The sequence below is a fragment of the Pempheris klunzingeri genome, chromosome 12 (genome assembly GCF_042242105.1).
Source record: "Pempheris klunzingeri isolate RE-2024b chromosome 12, fPemKlu1.hap1, whole genome shotgun sequence".
Taxonomy (NCBI): Eukaryota; Metazoa; Chordata; class Actinopteri; order Acropomatiformes; family Pempheridae; genus Pempheris; species Pempheris klunzingeri.
In genome coordinates this window covers 16,402,293-16,418,059 of record NC_092023.1, presented here as the reverse complement: position 1 = coordinate 16,418,059, position 15,767 = coordinate 16,402,293, and the positions used below count along the sequence as shown (strand labels likewise).

The window sequence follows — 15,767 nt, the reverse complement described above, 5'->3', positions numbered from 1 at the left end:
TAATCTCTAATCAGATCCTGTAGATTACTGTGACACTTTTTGCATCAGTCATGGCTGACTGTAAAAATGTTGCTTTTTCTGATAATACGCAAACTCAATGTTTGTCTTCTCTGGTTGTAGCAATTTCACTTTGCGTTGTCTAAATGTTTCCAAATTTCATTGCTTTAAACTTTAACATGTCAAACATTTGAGCTGAAATTCGCCATGGGACGAGCAAGCATTTGCTGAGACCAGTAGTCTGTTTAAAATTTGCTAAAGCGTGTTTTTAATCTGCAGCCATTATCCCTCATCAAGCCACACTGATGATGGCTGTGTATTGGCACATTTGGTTGAGTTCTGGCACTAGACGACCAGACACAAGCCGACTCTGCAGCTGCCAGACTTGACTAGGTCTGCAGATTCGGCTTAATTTAGGCTGAGAAATTAGCTCTAGTTCGCAGCACTTGGTCAAGTTTGGACTGAAGACGACTCACAGAATTGAACTTGAGGGCTTGAGTTGATTCTGGTGCATCATTCATCCCAAGTCTGGGATGAGTCTGGCAACCAGTCATGACAGACTCAGGCAACCACTGGTCCCCTTAGTTCTCTGGGTGTGAAAAGTGCTATGAGAGAATAATATGAAGTCAAGACAAAATGAAAGACCCGCTAGGCTGACCACTGTGTATATGGAGCACTGTGTGTTCAGAGTCAGTGTGACTGTGTACAAAGTCAAGGGAAAGACGCGATTAGACGTAATTTTGATTAAACCTGCTTTATACACATAGAGAGAATACTAACGTCTGTACAGTTGGTGCAATGACTGAGTATTTGGGGCAAATAAACACAAAACTGCGTAAATGACACCTTTAAAGACACGTTGCCACTCCAAGAAGTTTTTTTTTTTTTAATTCTGCTACTAGCTGGGAGTTCTACGCATTAAAACGTCAAAAGGGAAGAATTCATTTTAAACTGGGTTGAATTACTTGAATAAATGAGATGAACCGTACCAATCACTGACGGAGAATCTGAGATTCAGCCTGGGAACTCAGTCAAAGACAATCTAATCTGATCTTCAGACAGTCGACTTGACCGAAGCATCACATCAAATCCCGCCTTGTGTTTTTTTTGGAAATATCAAATCATGCTGTTTAATTTATGGTGCAGGGTTTTATAGATTTATAGACCTTGTGGTAGTGAATGTATTGATGTGTTTGGATTTCATGTTTTGTAATTTACAATGACTTAAAACAGAAAAGCAGCTCAACCTTACAGAAAACCAGAGAATATTTGCCATAAACTAATAAAGACATTTTCTGTTTAGTCAATTAAGTCTTACTGACAGTAGCCTGACATAACTAGAACATAAGAGGTTTGGAAAAAATCCTGTTAAGAAAATTTGGTTAATTTTGGCTCCAGCCTCCAGAAACAGTAGCTTTGGTTTGGTTTCTGTTCAGGTAAAAACAAACTTTCTTCTTCAGTGAGCACCAGCTGTCTTCAATCTAAGATCTTTTCTGTCCAATCTTTGAGCCTGAAATCCCTCAGAGTTGAGCTGGAGGGGCCAGAAGACTTCTGGGGAGGAATCAGAGAATCAGTCTGACTGAAGTCCCTGAGAAATGAGAACGCATGCAGCCACTTTATGGTATTTCCAGACACAACCAGAGTCAGTCTGAGCAATGACAGACTGTTTATTGGTCAAAACCATCTGATCTGCACATTCCTGCTTCCTGACACAATGGAGATGACATCAACTAACCAGCCTACAACCCCGCCAGTCTGCTACAAAGTGACACTGAGAGCCAAACCTAAAGCATAACGATAAAGTCAAACACTCGGCTCTCTGCTGTGCATTCAAAAACACGCTGATTACATCATCAGCCGCCGCTGGGGAGCTGATGTCAGGAGTCATTGTGTAAGACAGGGGCATCACTTTTTCCAACAGAAGAAAGCTACAGCTTTTTTACAGTTTAGTTTATGTACACAATATATGTACACTACATGTTAGGTGAATGTGGTTTAGGGCATGCATTGAAAACAGTCATGCGTGTTATGATATCTGTGTATGTATGTATGCATACGTTCAAGTCTGCGTGGCTGCAAACTTCCCTTTGGAAACAATAAAGTACAAGTTGAAAGATAATCAGCTGAATCAGCAATGCAAAACTGCAAAAATAAAACAATAAAACAGACTAAAGAATCAAGTCTTATTACAGTAAACAGAAGCATCACTCAGACATAAATTGGTGACTACGCTAATTAATATTCACTAATCATATAGAGGTGGACTATATTCCTCTTGGTCCTTTTAAGAAAATCATTAAAACAATTATATTTCAAAGAAACAAATTTCTCTCTATCAATCAATATGAAGTTGCCTGTAACAATACGGACCATTTCTGCAGTGTATCATACTCTGTCGGGCTATATTGCTTTCTTTCCTAATATTTATGCATTTATTGTTTTTTCTTGACTTCAAGTGCAATTATAATGGTATTTTTTTCACTTGAAATTGAATAAAAATTGAAAAGAAGTTGCCCGCTGAATAACAGGTTACTGTTTTTTTCCCATTTTTCGTGATATCCACGTAAATACCTATTTTCTGCACAGCAAAAGGGAAAATTAGTCAAGAAAGGTGAAGGATAAATAAAAACATGCTGGGTAATAAATAGAAAACACACTTTACTTACAGCAGGAGGGGAGGTGTTGTAAATTGGTGGAAGCTTCTCTCTTTCCCTCTCAACTCCTGACAGCGCAGAATGTTCTCCATCCATCCTCTCGGTGTGGAAGAGCGGAAAAAGTTGTTTTTTTCCCTGGAAAGACTCAGTCCTCTACAGCCTCTGTGTTTCTGTTCCTCACAGGGCTGCACATGTTTTTACCAGAGCCAGCTTTGACCCCAAGTTACCCGTCTGTCTGCTCAGTCTGCTCCGTTATTTCACATAAATCAGGGAGATTCACATCCTACAAGAAAACGGAGTGAAATCTACCTTCGTCGGACAGGTGGGCTCTCCGTTACGCGCACAGCCTGACGCGTAAACGTCTCCAAAAGCTGTGCGTAAAATCTCAAGTGGAGCCCCTAAAGAGCGTAAATTTGTGTTAGTTTTAAAAGAGTCTTTAAAACACGGTCAGGGTGGGCTGCTTCCCGCTCCTTCTTCTCCTCCTTCTGTCCCTCTCTGCGTCGTCTGTCGGGGAAGCAGCAAACCTGCGGGCCGGCGCCATGTTTGGAGGAGGAGGAGGAGGAGGAGGCGCCTGGAGAACAGGGCCTGGGGCCTGGAGACAGGAGCGCCTCCCTCCCACACACACACACACACAGAGAGAGAGAGAGAGAGAGAGAGAGAGAGAGTAACGGGAAATAGCAGCTTTAGATTCACGATAAAAGTGGGACCCTTGAAAGAAAGAAAGAAAGAAAGTAGCAATAAACAAACAAAATGAAAATAAGTGCAAAAATGAAAATAACTAAAGAAAGTATGGAATCCCAATTCCGCCTAAAAATACATAGAACAGATGCAATGTCACCAAATTACAATAACAAACAAACATACAAACAAAAAAGAAAGTAAATAGATAATGGAATACATCAAAATAAGTCAAACTTTTAACTAACAAAATGTGTGACATGATAAGTGCGCAAACATTTCATTTATCTCCAAATTTTGACTCTATAAATCACTAAAGTTAAAATCTCAAAGGTTTTCAGTTAAATAAATGTCTGTTAAGAGACTATCGCTTAATGACCAATGTGGTGACTGAGCCTACGGCCCACTGATGACAGCCCTTGTGTTTGAAGTATTCTTTGTTATAACAAACTGCGTGTTGAGTGGGTAAAATCACAGGTGGCATTCATCACCCAGCAGTGGTTGGTCCAGTTACTACAGCTGGACGAACAAAGACAAGATTGATGACTACAGACATTAAACTCCAAAAACTGATGCAAATTCAGGTGAAGACAAACAGTCAAAACTGTCAATGAGGACACTGGAACTCTGTTGGACTGAGATTAAAAAAAAAAAAAAAACTGCAGTTACATCGTATCGTACGGTGCTGCCAAAGAGAACAAAACTCTGAGAGATTACTGCTTTAAAGACACTGAGAACATTAACATAGCATTAAACAGATAACAATAATATTGAAGGCTGCTTCTTCTGTCAGAAAATTAATTGTCTTTCCTCTGCAAGTGACATGAAAATCAGTAGAGTTTAGTAATCCTCTTTGGACCTGGAGTGAATTGAAATGTGTCTTTTTTGTTTACTCCTTACTATAATACCACCTTCATCACCAGGACTTTTATTTTGACGGTTGTAACAGGAAGTGATGTGCTGTGACTCCTTCTGATTTGACTGTTGACTACGTCACCACTACAATTTAACTTCTGTCCATAATTAGTGAGAAACAGGATCCGGGCAGCCGGCCAACTCTAGCTGAACATAAAGAAACTGATGTTGCAGATCTGTGTGTGTGTGTGTGTGTGTGTGTGTGTGTGTGTGGTTTCTCGGTAAAGTTGAGATCATCTGAACTCTCCATCTGGTTTCCTAAAAACAGCTTCAGTGTTCCTGCAGCTCCTGGAAAAGCCTTGAAAACAGTTTTAGATCTGATTTTCTGGTAATGTCAACTCCGCCTTTTTGCTCATTGTTCACTTTTATTTCAAGGCTGACATAATGTTCAACAACTCTGTCTTGTTTGATTCAAGGAGAAAACACATTAGAGACACTTCAGCAACTCACTTGAACCAACAAGAATGTCTTTCTTGTTGAATTTGCCACAACAAGACACACCAATAGTGTCTTTGTCAAAGGTTTTCTTTGTTATGTGCATTTTTCCTTTTCTGACAAGCAGATTATCGCTGGGCGATAAAGCAGCTTTTGTAATAAAAAACGTAACTTCATTTATTATTTTTTGAAACATTTTATTCATCAGCATTTCTAAAATTGGTTCAGTCCAGCCATCAGCTTGAGCTGTTTGTTTTTGGAGCTCAGACTCTGTTCTTCGGCTCGTGTGCGTTACCGTAACAGCAGATGTGTTGTGTTTCAGTCTTTATGGTGTCTGGGCCTCAGAGTCTCTGCAGCCGTGTGCACCTGATGTGGAAACACAAGGCCTGCTGGGAGTTTAAACACGTGGTTTAATGTGCAGTACCGCCCTGAATGATCTGTAGAAACTGCAGCAATCGCTCATACTGTGTTGATGTTCTACACTTAAAAGTTTTTCTTCTACGCCATGAGAGCTGGGATTCAAACCTGCAGGTTCATGGTATACATACAGAGGGTCGAGGCAGTGGACTGAGGCACCAGGCACTGTTGCATTATGGGACTGTTATGTAAGAGCAGATGGGCTGTGGCTGACTCATGGATTTATGGGCTGCGGGTTTCTTCTGCAAACACGTCCAGGATACGACAGGAGAGCTGGGGAACGAATACATGAGTAAGGATGTGGATAAATAAATAGGAATGAATGAATGAATGAATGAATGAATGAGTGAATAAATAAGTGAGTGACCAAGAGGCCAACCGAAAGATTGCTTATTTGATTTCCGGCACCGTCACATAGGTGTCTGCAAAATGAGTAACCTTTCAACAGAGACTTGAAGGTTGCTGGTATAACAGTTTTCTCCTCAGTTAGTTTGACACATTTCCTGAAACAACTTTCTCAGATCTTCACACACGGTTTTCGAAGCTCACCCAATCGAAGAAACATCAAACTACTGGGTCCAACTCAAAACTTTGTCCTCAGACAGCACATACAGACTGTTAAAACCACCATCTACATGACCGACAGGAGCGATTCAGTTAAAAAGTGCTACCAAAAGTGCAGGTTTTCAGAGAAATTATTTGGAACTTTGAAAAATCACAGCACTGACTATCCAGATAACCGCTCAGGAACACTGTGGAACACATACATGATAAATGTCTATAACATTAGTGGATAGAGCTGTTTGCATTTGCAGTGTCGCACTAACAAAACGTGAAGTACAATTCATGCACAGTAAAATACCCAACTTCCAAAAGCTTTATTTACAAATGCAGCAAATGTAGAGGTTACTCAACACCAGCTTCAGTGTTACAAATCATCCCACCCTGCATCAAAAACACACATTTTACAAGAAAATGCACCTCTGGGATGAACTGCTTCACTAGAATGAAGTATTATGTGCTGCAGTTACTATAACACATTCCAGTACAGTACTGTACTGATATGGTAATGACATGATGGACTGTAATCTGCAGACTGTGTGCTGGTACAAGTGGAGTGACAGTATACATCATGAATCTAACAGTGAATGGATCATCTTTATTTTATAAAATGTAGTAAAAACTTCATTAAAAACATGGAATTGCTTCCAGTGATCAACAAAAGAATCCAACACACATGGCCTTTGGCTGCAAATGTGTGGCAAAGCAAAAACACAAATACGACATAAATACAGTACAAAAAAAACACATAAATGCACAGTCCTGTTCTAATCTATACGGTCGTCAGCATTTCCCCACACGTTCTTGCCCACATCACATCTTCTGTCCGGTCTGTTCTGTCTGCTCCTGTCTGTGTTGTTCTATATCCACATTGCACAAAATCAATCCAAAAAAAAATCTCTTATTTTTATTTCCTCAATGTTTCAATGATCCCTTAAGTCAAAGATGATAATCAGGTGCTTCGAAAGAGCTTTTGAGCTGCTGTTGTTGCTGATGTAGAGCCTTTATACCAGATTTAAGGTTTTAAACATTAGCTTTTCATTTCTGGAATGCCTAATGCAAGCATTTGGAAATGACACAGGAAAAATCCATACATTTGGTGTTTTGGTAAGCTTATATGTAAAGAAAACTGAACCATTGTGGAGTGTTAATTGTCTGTGTTTACTGTGAAAACAAAATTAATTGTGTTAATAGTTAATGGTCCACAACAGCTGGATGTTGTGCTAATTGTGTTCAGGGATTTGAAAATATGACTACAGACGGGACACAAGGATGTTAACGACTGTAAAAAAAACAACCAATGGGATCCATTGTTCCTCGACGCCCCATTTATATTTCCTGCAATTCTGATTGGTGTGTTAACACTTTTGACTCTTGGCATTTCCACCTGTGGAATTATGTGTTAATTGGGTTCTAGTTGTGATGACTTGAGCTAATCATACTGAAAGCATGTGTTAACTGAATGAACACATGGTGCAATGGGGATTTTTTTGACCACTTTTGTGTAAGGTTTTGCAGAGAGACTTTTGAAACATGAAACATGTGTGGAAACAGGTGAATAGTGCTTACAGTTATGGGAAATATGTGTGTGTGTGTGTGTGTGTGTGTGTGTGTGTGTGTGTGTGTTGTTGGAAATGACGTGAGAGTTTCGGCTTTTGTGCCCCATGAGCCAGTTTTTGTGTTTAAGCAATTGAGAAAAACTGTAACTTATCTTTTCCACATTCCCCGTGTTGATTTTAGGGACAAAACAGCCTGACACAGACTAAAACTAATGGTGCATTCAGGTGTATAATTAAGGCTCAGTATCAAACCTCAGCTCTTTTTTGGAGTATCAAAAACCAAAAGCTGGCATCGAATGGGTGGTCAGATTTGATATTTGGGGTATTTGTTCTTAGATCAAATATTGCCTATCTTAGTTCAATTTTAGTTTTTTCCTACATGTTCAAGTTCCTGCATGGCTACGATTTGAGGAAAATGGTATTGAAATGGATAATAACCAAAACTAAATTATAAGCAGCTGCTCAAATCTCACAAGATTTGATGTTGAGGTTCTGATCATTATGGAGAATCGATAAATAAGAAAAAAATAACTAAAACTGTGATTGTAACATTTTATCAGTAGTCTATTTTTTTTGATTCCATTCAGGTTCAGGTCCAGCTGTAAAATCTTTGTGTTTTTGTTGAAAAATGTCCTTTCGGGGTAGATAAGTCGCAGGGCCTCGCCAGTCTGGTTGGAACATTTGGATCAGACCTCAGCCGAAGGTAGCTTTCTTTCTCAGAAGAAAACTTTCCGCTTGCCTTTCTGCTTATCGATGAAAAGAAATGTTATGACAGAGCGAAGAATGCAGACAGATAACGTCCTGACTGACTGACTGATCTGAGACAGTCTGTACTGTACTGTACTGAACAGAAGTCCAAGTAGAAGACCAGGACCGGTTGGCAGAGAGGAAACTCTGCAGTATTTTTAACCCACATAAGCATCAAAGCTGCTGACCCACACAACTTTTTAAAGTCTGGGCACTCCTGGAGAAAATTACCAAAAAAAAAAACAAGAAAAGAAAAACAGAGCCCTGCCTCCAGGTTTTCCACCCTGATCCTTCTGAAGGTCCAATAAAAGAAAAGTCAAAGATCTGATCCAGTAACAGTCCGGACACTCAACCTCTGCCTCTTTAGTCACTGTTGATGAAAAACAGATTTATTTCGCAATTATGAAAGTAAGATGTTTTTAAAGATAAAAACACAATAACGTTCCCCTGGGGTCTTCTGTGGAAAGATCCTCAGGTCAGGCAAGACGGATAAATGGATGATTAATAACAGACTTTATGAACTACTGTTAAAAATCAATTTGAGTTTTAACTCAATCTGACGGCAGGATGCTGCGGATTCCAAACATGTGTTTTTACCTCCACCAAGGAGAAAATGTTTTTGGTGCCATTGGTGTGTTTGTCAGCAGGATTACAGAGAAACTTCTGGCCCAATTATCTTCAAACTTGTTGGACGTGTGCAGCACAGGCAGAGGAAGAACGAGCCATTAACAGTCGATCTGGACTGTCGGACCTGTCAGACGTCTCTGAGTGCCCTCTGGCCGCTCATTACTAAATTTAACAAGATGTCTAGATCACAAATGACTCAAATTTGGATGAAATGTGAAAGAAAAGACATGCAGTGAAGTGGCCCTCACAGTAATGTATTTGAGTCTTTATTGTTAAGATTTTTTGTGTGGGGAGCTCAATCTGCTTCAGCTTCAAAAAAGAAAAAGAAAAAAAGCATGTGAATGAAACACTCCACTAGTTTTACAACACATACATCACATTTAGTGTGTTTCTGTGTGTGTGTGTGTGTGTGTGTGTGTGTGTGTGTGTGAAAGGACGTTAGGTCAGTCTGTTCCTCCACTGTGATCCACTGTCCGTTGGCACATATGGGAGAACACAGTAGCTGAGAGGGAGGAGAGGCATCTGTTGTCAGGGGGAATATTTAGATATTTGGTTTGATTCATAGCAACGCCTCAAACTGGGAGAGAGAGAGAGAGATAGAGAGAGATAGAGAGAGAGAGAGAGAGAGAGCGGAATCCTCTTTTCAGACCATTTGGCAGCAACACACACACACGCCTTTCCTCAAAAACTGGAGTGGAGATGGAGAGAGGTTACTCTAGTTCAGCTGAGATCCAGAGAGAGAGAGAGAGAGAGAGAGAGAGAGGGAGCGAGAGAGGGAGCGAGGAGGAGGAGGGTGAATGGTGCACACATTTCCTGCACATGAGGGTGTGTTTCTGTGTCCGGTCTGAACATTTCAGTGCTCAAGAGTGCGTCCGAGCAGCACTGAAAGACTGAAAAGATGAACGAAAGGGCGCAAGGATGAACAAATGTATAAAGATATGAAATGTGGAAGAAAAAATAAAACACATGTAGAAAAAGAATACACGACTAATACACAACAAATTAAGAAAAGGAGAAGAAAGAAAAGAAAGACAAAAAGTGCTAAATGAACACTTTCTTTTGTCTTGTGAATGTCCAAATGTTTCTCTTCCTCCTGTCTGGCTGGGGTGCGGACAGCGGCCTACTTGTCCTACATTATGTGGCTTTAATACAAATTTCTTGTCATCTATTCTCTGAACACAAGAGGGAGCTGTTTACCCATGATTCACAAAGCCTGCACTCATCTCAGTTATCATAGTGAAAACAAAGTGTGTGCGTGTGTGTGTGTGTGTGTGTGTGTGTGTGTGTGTGCGCGTGTCAGTGAGTCTGTTCTCTGGTCTTTTGGATGTGGCCGCTCAAGTGGTGTCAAGATAATATGAGGGGGTTTAATTTCCTTAACCTCTTTTCTTTTTTTTTATTATGAAGCAGTTAAAAGTCTCCAGGTTTCACAGTTTATTGCCTATTTTTAGATTTTAACACTATTAGATTTTCACTCTGATGTGCTTGACTTTCAGTGTGAGCGTAGTTTCATTGCTACTGCGCTGACTGACCGAAGTCAGTTGAAATCTTTCTCTAAAAACTTCAAGGGACTGCACTGGGGATGGTGTGTTGTTTCAGGTACTGTATTCCTATAATTGTAAAGGATAAGTCTTATCAGATGCCAAAACTCTACCCAGAGGCTTATGATACTCTGAGACACAGGATTTTACAACTCTGGAAAGTTATTCAGTATCTTTCACACTGTCACGCAGTAACCCAGCGCCCCATGTCATTTCACAGAGGGAGGAGAGGTGGTTTGGATCACGGCGGTTGGGGTATGAAGCGGTTGCAGTGAGCGTGCACAGACTTTGCTCTGCTGCTCAAAGTTCAACAGCAGTGCAACAGCTGCCTTGTTTTGGCCAATCAAAAGAAAGGAGGCGATCGTCACGCGGAGCTGATAATACATCCATGCTGATAGTGCAGGTGTCCTAATTCCACATGGAGCTAGCTGGTTATGAAGAGCTTGATAAAGCTTGGTTACACAGTTACAGGTATGGAAAATGGGTTTTTGCTTCGATTGGTTGCATCAACATAAGGTACACAGAAACATCGAAACAGAGCCAACAAAAGACGACTTAAACATTTTCATCAGTGTCACATCCACATTAAATTCCCATCTTCTAGAATAACAAAATCGGTATTTAACAATGCTGTTCAACTCCTCTTGTAAACTGACAGCTGTTTTGTTTTTAAACCCTGAACGTGATCATGTTCACCACATGTTCCTCATTGTAACCATGACAAAGAAGGTCTCCGAACCACAACTAAGTGGTCATTTGAACCCAAACCGCACTGCTTCCCTAACTTTAACAGACGACTTATTTTCACCCAAACCACAATCTTTCCTTCAACTTAACCAAGTTGTTTTTGTGCTTAAACCTAACCAAACCTTAACCTCAGCGCCGTCACATCATAAACCCGACTTATTTTCTTCACTTTGTTACCGACTTTCATGAGAAAACTCACTTTTACTGATCCCACCAGTTATGGCTGCGTAAAGGTGACCTCGTGGAGATACAAAGCTTTTACCTGATACGTCTCTGTTTGTCCGTTTCATTCATTGTGTGTTAGTGTGTATGTGTGTGTGTGTGTGTGTGATGACTGAATAATATCCTGCCATCCAGCTTTGAAACTCTTTTCTTCCCAGACTTCAATATAGTAGCTCTCTGTTGTGTGTGCTCTTTTGTCTTTATGAGAACCAGTCGGAGTTTTGACCTTGAGATATTTTGGAAATTTAGGATATTTTGTCCACTCATCACCCCTTTTGAGGGTTAATGTGTTTTCAAGGGTGAAGGAAAGAATTAGGTTTAGGTTAGTGTAAGCCTCGGGGCTAGGGAACGAATGTAGTGTGTCAATTAGGGTCCTTCCAAGTATAGTAGAACAAAATTAGCGTTTGTGTGTTTGTGTGTGTGTGTGTGTGTGTTCTTGTCCGTGTCCCTGTCTGTCCCTCAGACATTTACTGCCTCACATTTCCACCTATTTACAGCTGCCTGCCCCTGCTGCTGTAGAAATATGATCTAATTAATCACACACATCAAAGTGCTCTAATGTTGGAGTCCAGTGTGTGTGTGTGTGTGAGATGCACCTGCTGGGCCATCTGTGAGACCGTGCTTTTAAGCGCCAGCCCATGTTTGATTCAGTCTAATAGAAGGTGTGTTTTGTAATTATTAGTACAATAAACTTTAGTTTTAGTAAATTAGTCTGTATCTACGCTGGTGTCCTGTTGTGTTGCAGGTGTACCATCGAATAAAATCAAACCAGTCCTCATCATTCCCATTGTCACTGAACGCCGTGCCAAAGCAATGAAAAGTAAAACCAAAAGGGACTGAAAACAGGTACAATTTGCACTATGTGAAGACTTACAAACATGATTGGTGAAGTGACCTAAAAGTTCTATGTAAAAACAATCCTTGACATCACTGTGAGGTGACAAAGAAACCTTTTAACTGGCACTTTTTTGTTGTTGATGAAGAGTGTGTGGGTTGAGGGTTACCTCAAACTTAGAGCAAGGACATCTTTTGCTTTCGACCACAGCTTTGTCTTCCTTAGTGTGATGAGTTTGATCAACATTCATGCTGAAGCTTGGTTTCTTTGGATCTTTGGGGAAACCTGTGCATGCACCAGGCGAAAAAAATCACCAAAAGAGTCAAGTAAATAGGTAGATGTAGTGTAGATGTGATGTGTATGTCAAAATTCCTCATGTGCACGTCATGTACATACATACATTTTGTTTACAGCATGCCAGCTATGTTTACTGTTTACTCTGTATACCTGCACTGCTCCTTCTGTGTTGAACGTGAGCTGCCATGATCTTTATTATCTCACCGTGAGTGAGTGTGTTAAGTGAAAATGTCTGTGGCACATTTATTACTGTTAAAAAACATATTTTTGGTGACCTGGATGCTTAACGTTGTACAGATTATAATGGGTCTGATAAAATTATAATTGCCTACTGAGGGCGCCAATAGGTCACTAGATACACATGTCCCAAATACTTTAGGCCAGAGGTATCTGCATCTAACTCAAACACAGGTAGGAATCACTAAATCATCACTATTTATTTGTTTTTGTCCACACTTAAGTGTTGTTGAGTGTTATGAGAACTTCAGCCAGCACCCCAGCAACAGGCTGAAGCAACTTCAGCCTGTTGCTGGGGTGTTTTTATTTATTTTCTTAAAGGTATGTGACTTAAATCCAGATATAATACATACTATTCCACAAATGAAATACACATTTAGCACAACTAACAGCTACCGTATAGAAAGTCTGTTAAGGTTAAAATAAAAAAGGTAAGTCCAATCGAGGCATTATAGTAAAATCTATCGTAACTATTCTTTCTCTCAAGAACTGAACTGTTACCATAAACAGTTTGATTTAGCAAGTCACCATGAGAGGTAAAGAGATGCAAACTGTGACTGGGTTGACCCATTTTAAAATGCACCATCCAAAAATACAGCAGAGTTTTGGGATCACTGGTTCCACCACACTGAGCTCAGACAGTGGAAAATGCAAAAGAGGAGCAGAGCATAATGCTGCTTTCCTGTTTCCTAATTTTACCTGCTCAAAGCAAACATTCCTGTATGGACCATTAGAGGTTTTACTGTTGTAAATTCAGATGTCATCACTGTGGACTTCTGAAGTCACTCACATGAGCAAAGCACATGCTGGTGACCATAAAACTACATGCCTTTTCTCAGTATGTTGAAGGTATATTTATAGTGTTATAGGTATACTGTTTATAGATGTCTCGCCCTGCACTTAAGGGGAAGTTGTGCCATGTCAGCATGCACCGTGTGACTGCATACCATCCACATGTCTCTGCACCATTTCTCACATTCTGTGGCGTTTGAGTGTTTATGGTTCAAAATTCACATGTTGTTACAACCCAACAGTGGACTAAAAACATGACTAGAATGTAGAAACAAAGTCTGAATAAAGTTTTTGTCTCAAGCAATGCAAAGCTAGTAGCCCAAATATAAGTCAACCCGCTTTTTTTAGGTGAATTTTTGATCAAATAGTCAGTGACTGGATACTGTATTTCAAGATGGAGACCCATTCATTCCTACAACAGACAATTTGTGAATGATCTGAAACACTTTTAGGCTGAGGTTAGGAAATTATCATCATAATCATAACTGGACATTATGGACAGTGCGAGCTTACCAAATGGTTTTTCCATGTAGTCCTATAGTGATCTACCTGTGAGCATACTGATCTAATGTGGTAAATTGATTTAGCAAGAAAATCACAAAAAAAAAGGATCATAATGCAACAGGTGCAGCACAAAATTCAAATGGACCAGTCTGTCCTTGAGCTTATTATTGAAATAAGAATGAAAATGTCAACAATATATCAATTATTTTCCATTGAAGATAAAAAATAATGAATAAAAAAAAAGGAAGATGACCAAAGTTTCCTCCTGGATGTATTCCTGGGGTTTTACTTTAAGTGTTGATGTATTGAGATACATGTCTCTGATAAATGTCCTTTATAGTGCTCACAGGAATCAAATATTACATGTACAGTAAAAATGTGACAGCAACGTTCCTTTCCTGGAAATAATGTCTCTGTTACTATATTTCTATGATAGGTAGTTGGAGGCCCAGTTTGCAGTGAAACCTGAGTCCTGAACCATGACAATGTCTCACAATCACATGTTGCTGTTAGTCTCACAGAGAAAAATATCTCTAATAAGTCTCGATGTGCACGTCTAGATAAAAGACAAATATTAGGTATGTTTGATCTTCTTGAGGAATTCAAAAAGTTGGCCCCTTCAACCAAATTGCAGATTGTAAATTATTGACTTCTTCCACCAGGATTTTTCCGTTCAGTCCGGGGATAAAAAGCTGTAAGTCCCTGGTCACAGGAGTTGTTGTCACAGGTTTGTTTGGCTGTGAATGTGCACAATGACAATGATTCACAGCTTCAGTGACCTGAGCGAAGCAGAGTGTGCAGGTATGTTGGGCTGATATGTTCGGCTCTTGTAAAACGAGTTAGTTACAGACGATAACATGCGAGACAGATCTCTGCCGCTGAAATCTGATAACACAGCAGCCATATGTCAAGGCAAACAGCTCGATGTGTGGAGAAGGCTGGGAATGATACAGGATACACACTTCGACACATTACACACTCACTAGTTAGCATATGATTACAAATGTACACACTCTTTTACACTCTTTTAAATCCGTTAAATTTCTGTTTTTCAATTACATTGAACCACAAAATCAAATGTTTTTCCACATAACTACCATTACTACTAGTTTTTGTTTTGAACCACCATTAGGATTTTTTATTGCTTGTATCTTTATTTATTATTTTTAATTTAAAGGTGCAGTGTGTAGGACATTTGCACACACTGCAAATGAATACCCCTCGTTTCAACCCTCCCTTTCCGAGTCTGCAGGAGACGCTACGGTGGCCGATGAATATTCTCGCTTCTGTGCTTTTTCTTGTGCAAAATAAAAACTGAATAATTGTCTAATTGTCACAACACGTAATGTTCGTCATCTTATTTTCTTCTTCGTCTTCCAACCAGTCCATTCGCGCCATCAAATTCAAGCTGCTACTTAAACATAAAACTGTAAAAGGCCTTTTTTTGACCCTTCTGGACCACTGTAGAAACATGGCAGTGCAATATGGCGGACTCCGTGAAAGAGGTCCTGCTCTTTATATAGATATAAGGGGCTGATTCCAGGTGATTACAGGTGACACATTATTGAAAACATAATTATTCTAAAACATAATTATGAATAATCATTTCTGTTGGCTATGTTTAAGAAGAGGTCTTTAGCATCATCCACACTTTTGTTTTTGTGTAACACCAAAAACATAAGACTTTTTCTCACCACGTTTACTTCATCATATCCTGCTGCCTTTTATGTTCACCAGAGGGAAAAGCTGACTTCACTGAATATTCTCCTCAATTCTTTATCGCAATAGGCAGCAGAATCACTCCAATCACCTCTTGGTATACGGACAAAATGTCAGGACAGCCTGACATTGCACCAAACCCATCCCATGGATTCTACTTGTGGTTTACATTTCTCCTGTCATTTTCTGTACTGTAATCTGGTCATTAGAGAGCTGTTAGATCATCCATCTAATTATTTTACAATACAATTACAATTGCAAAAAATTATACTGTGATTGTGAAGTG

The 15,767-nt window shown here is 39.8% G+C and overlaps 1 protein-coding gene across 1 annotated transcript in view; it reads right to left on the bottom strand.

The window, feature by feature from the left end:
- The window catches only part of hectd2 (HECT domain containing 2), a 46,693-nt gene extending 43,517 nt beyond the window's left edge, over positions 1-3,176 (bottom strand). The window contains exon 1 of the mRNA XM_070841561.1: positions 2,664-3,176. Coding sequence (XP_070697662.1) covers positions 2,664-2,747 — 84 coding nt within the window. The 5' untranslated portion in view covers positions 2,748-3,176. The remainder of the gene's footprint in view (positions 1-2,663) is intronic.
- Between the last annotated feature and the right edge of the window lie 12,591 nt (positions 3,177-15,767).